We start from the raw sequence: 514 nt of genomic DNA, 5'->3' as shown, positions 1-514 counted from the left end.
CAATCCACTCACCTCAGCCTCCCAAAGGCGTGGGATTACAGGCTGAGCCACCAAGCCCGGCTGCTTTTGAAGAGTTTTAAGGCAAGGGAATATCATCTGATTTATTACACATATATGTATATCATTTTTTCTTTTTTAGAGACAATATGTGGCTCTGGGCCCCAAGTTGGAGGGCAGAGGTGTGATCATAGCTCACTGTGGCCTCAAACTCCTGGGCTCGAGCAATCCTCTCACCTCAGCTTCCTGAGTAGGTGGGGACTACAGGCACATGCCACCACACTCAGCTGATTTTTTTTTTTTTTTTTGAAAAACAAACAGATCTTTATTGTCTAGAAATATATATAAAAAAACCACACAAAAGCTGCTATTCCCTCATTTCCCCATCTTCTTCCTCTTCTTCAACACCTCTGATATAAAGGACGTTGTTACACCTTATTAAAACTTCACCCAGGTGTCCAGACAGCGCCCCGTCTATGTATTCTTCTGTGTTTGCAAGCTGCATGTTCATGTAGCC

General features: G+C 43.6%; 1 protein-coding gene across 1 annotated transcript; it reads right to left on the bottom strand.

The window, feature by feature from the left end:
- Nucleotides 1–364: 364 nt before the first annotated feature.
- On the bottom strand, nt 365–514 carry LOC103249852 (small nuclear ribonucleoprotein F-like; the record flags this gene model as incomplete). The annotated part of the gene is made up of 1 exon (XM_021707730.1): nt 365–514. A coding segment is annotated over one exon (150 nt), but the record flags the coding sequence as incomplete, so codon positions are not given.

This window comes from Carlito syrichta, unplaced genomic scaffold, assembly GCF_000164805.1.
Source record: "Carlito syrichta isolate Samal-C Ts95f unplaced genomic scaffold, Tarsius_syrichta-2.0.1 Scaffold123615, whole genome shotgun sequence".
NCBI classification, from domain to species: domain Eukaryota; kingdom Metazoa; phylum Chordata; class Mammalia; order Primates; family Tarsiidae; genus Carlito; species Carlito syrichta.
This window is presented reverse-complemented; position numbering and strand designations above follow the sequence as displayed.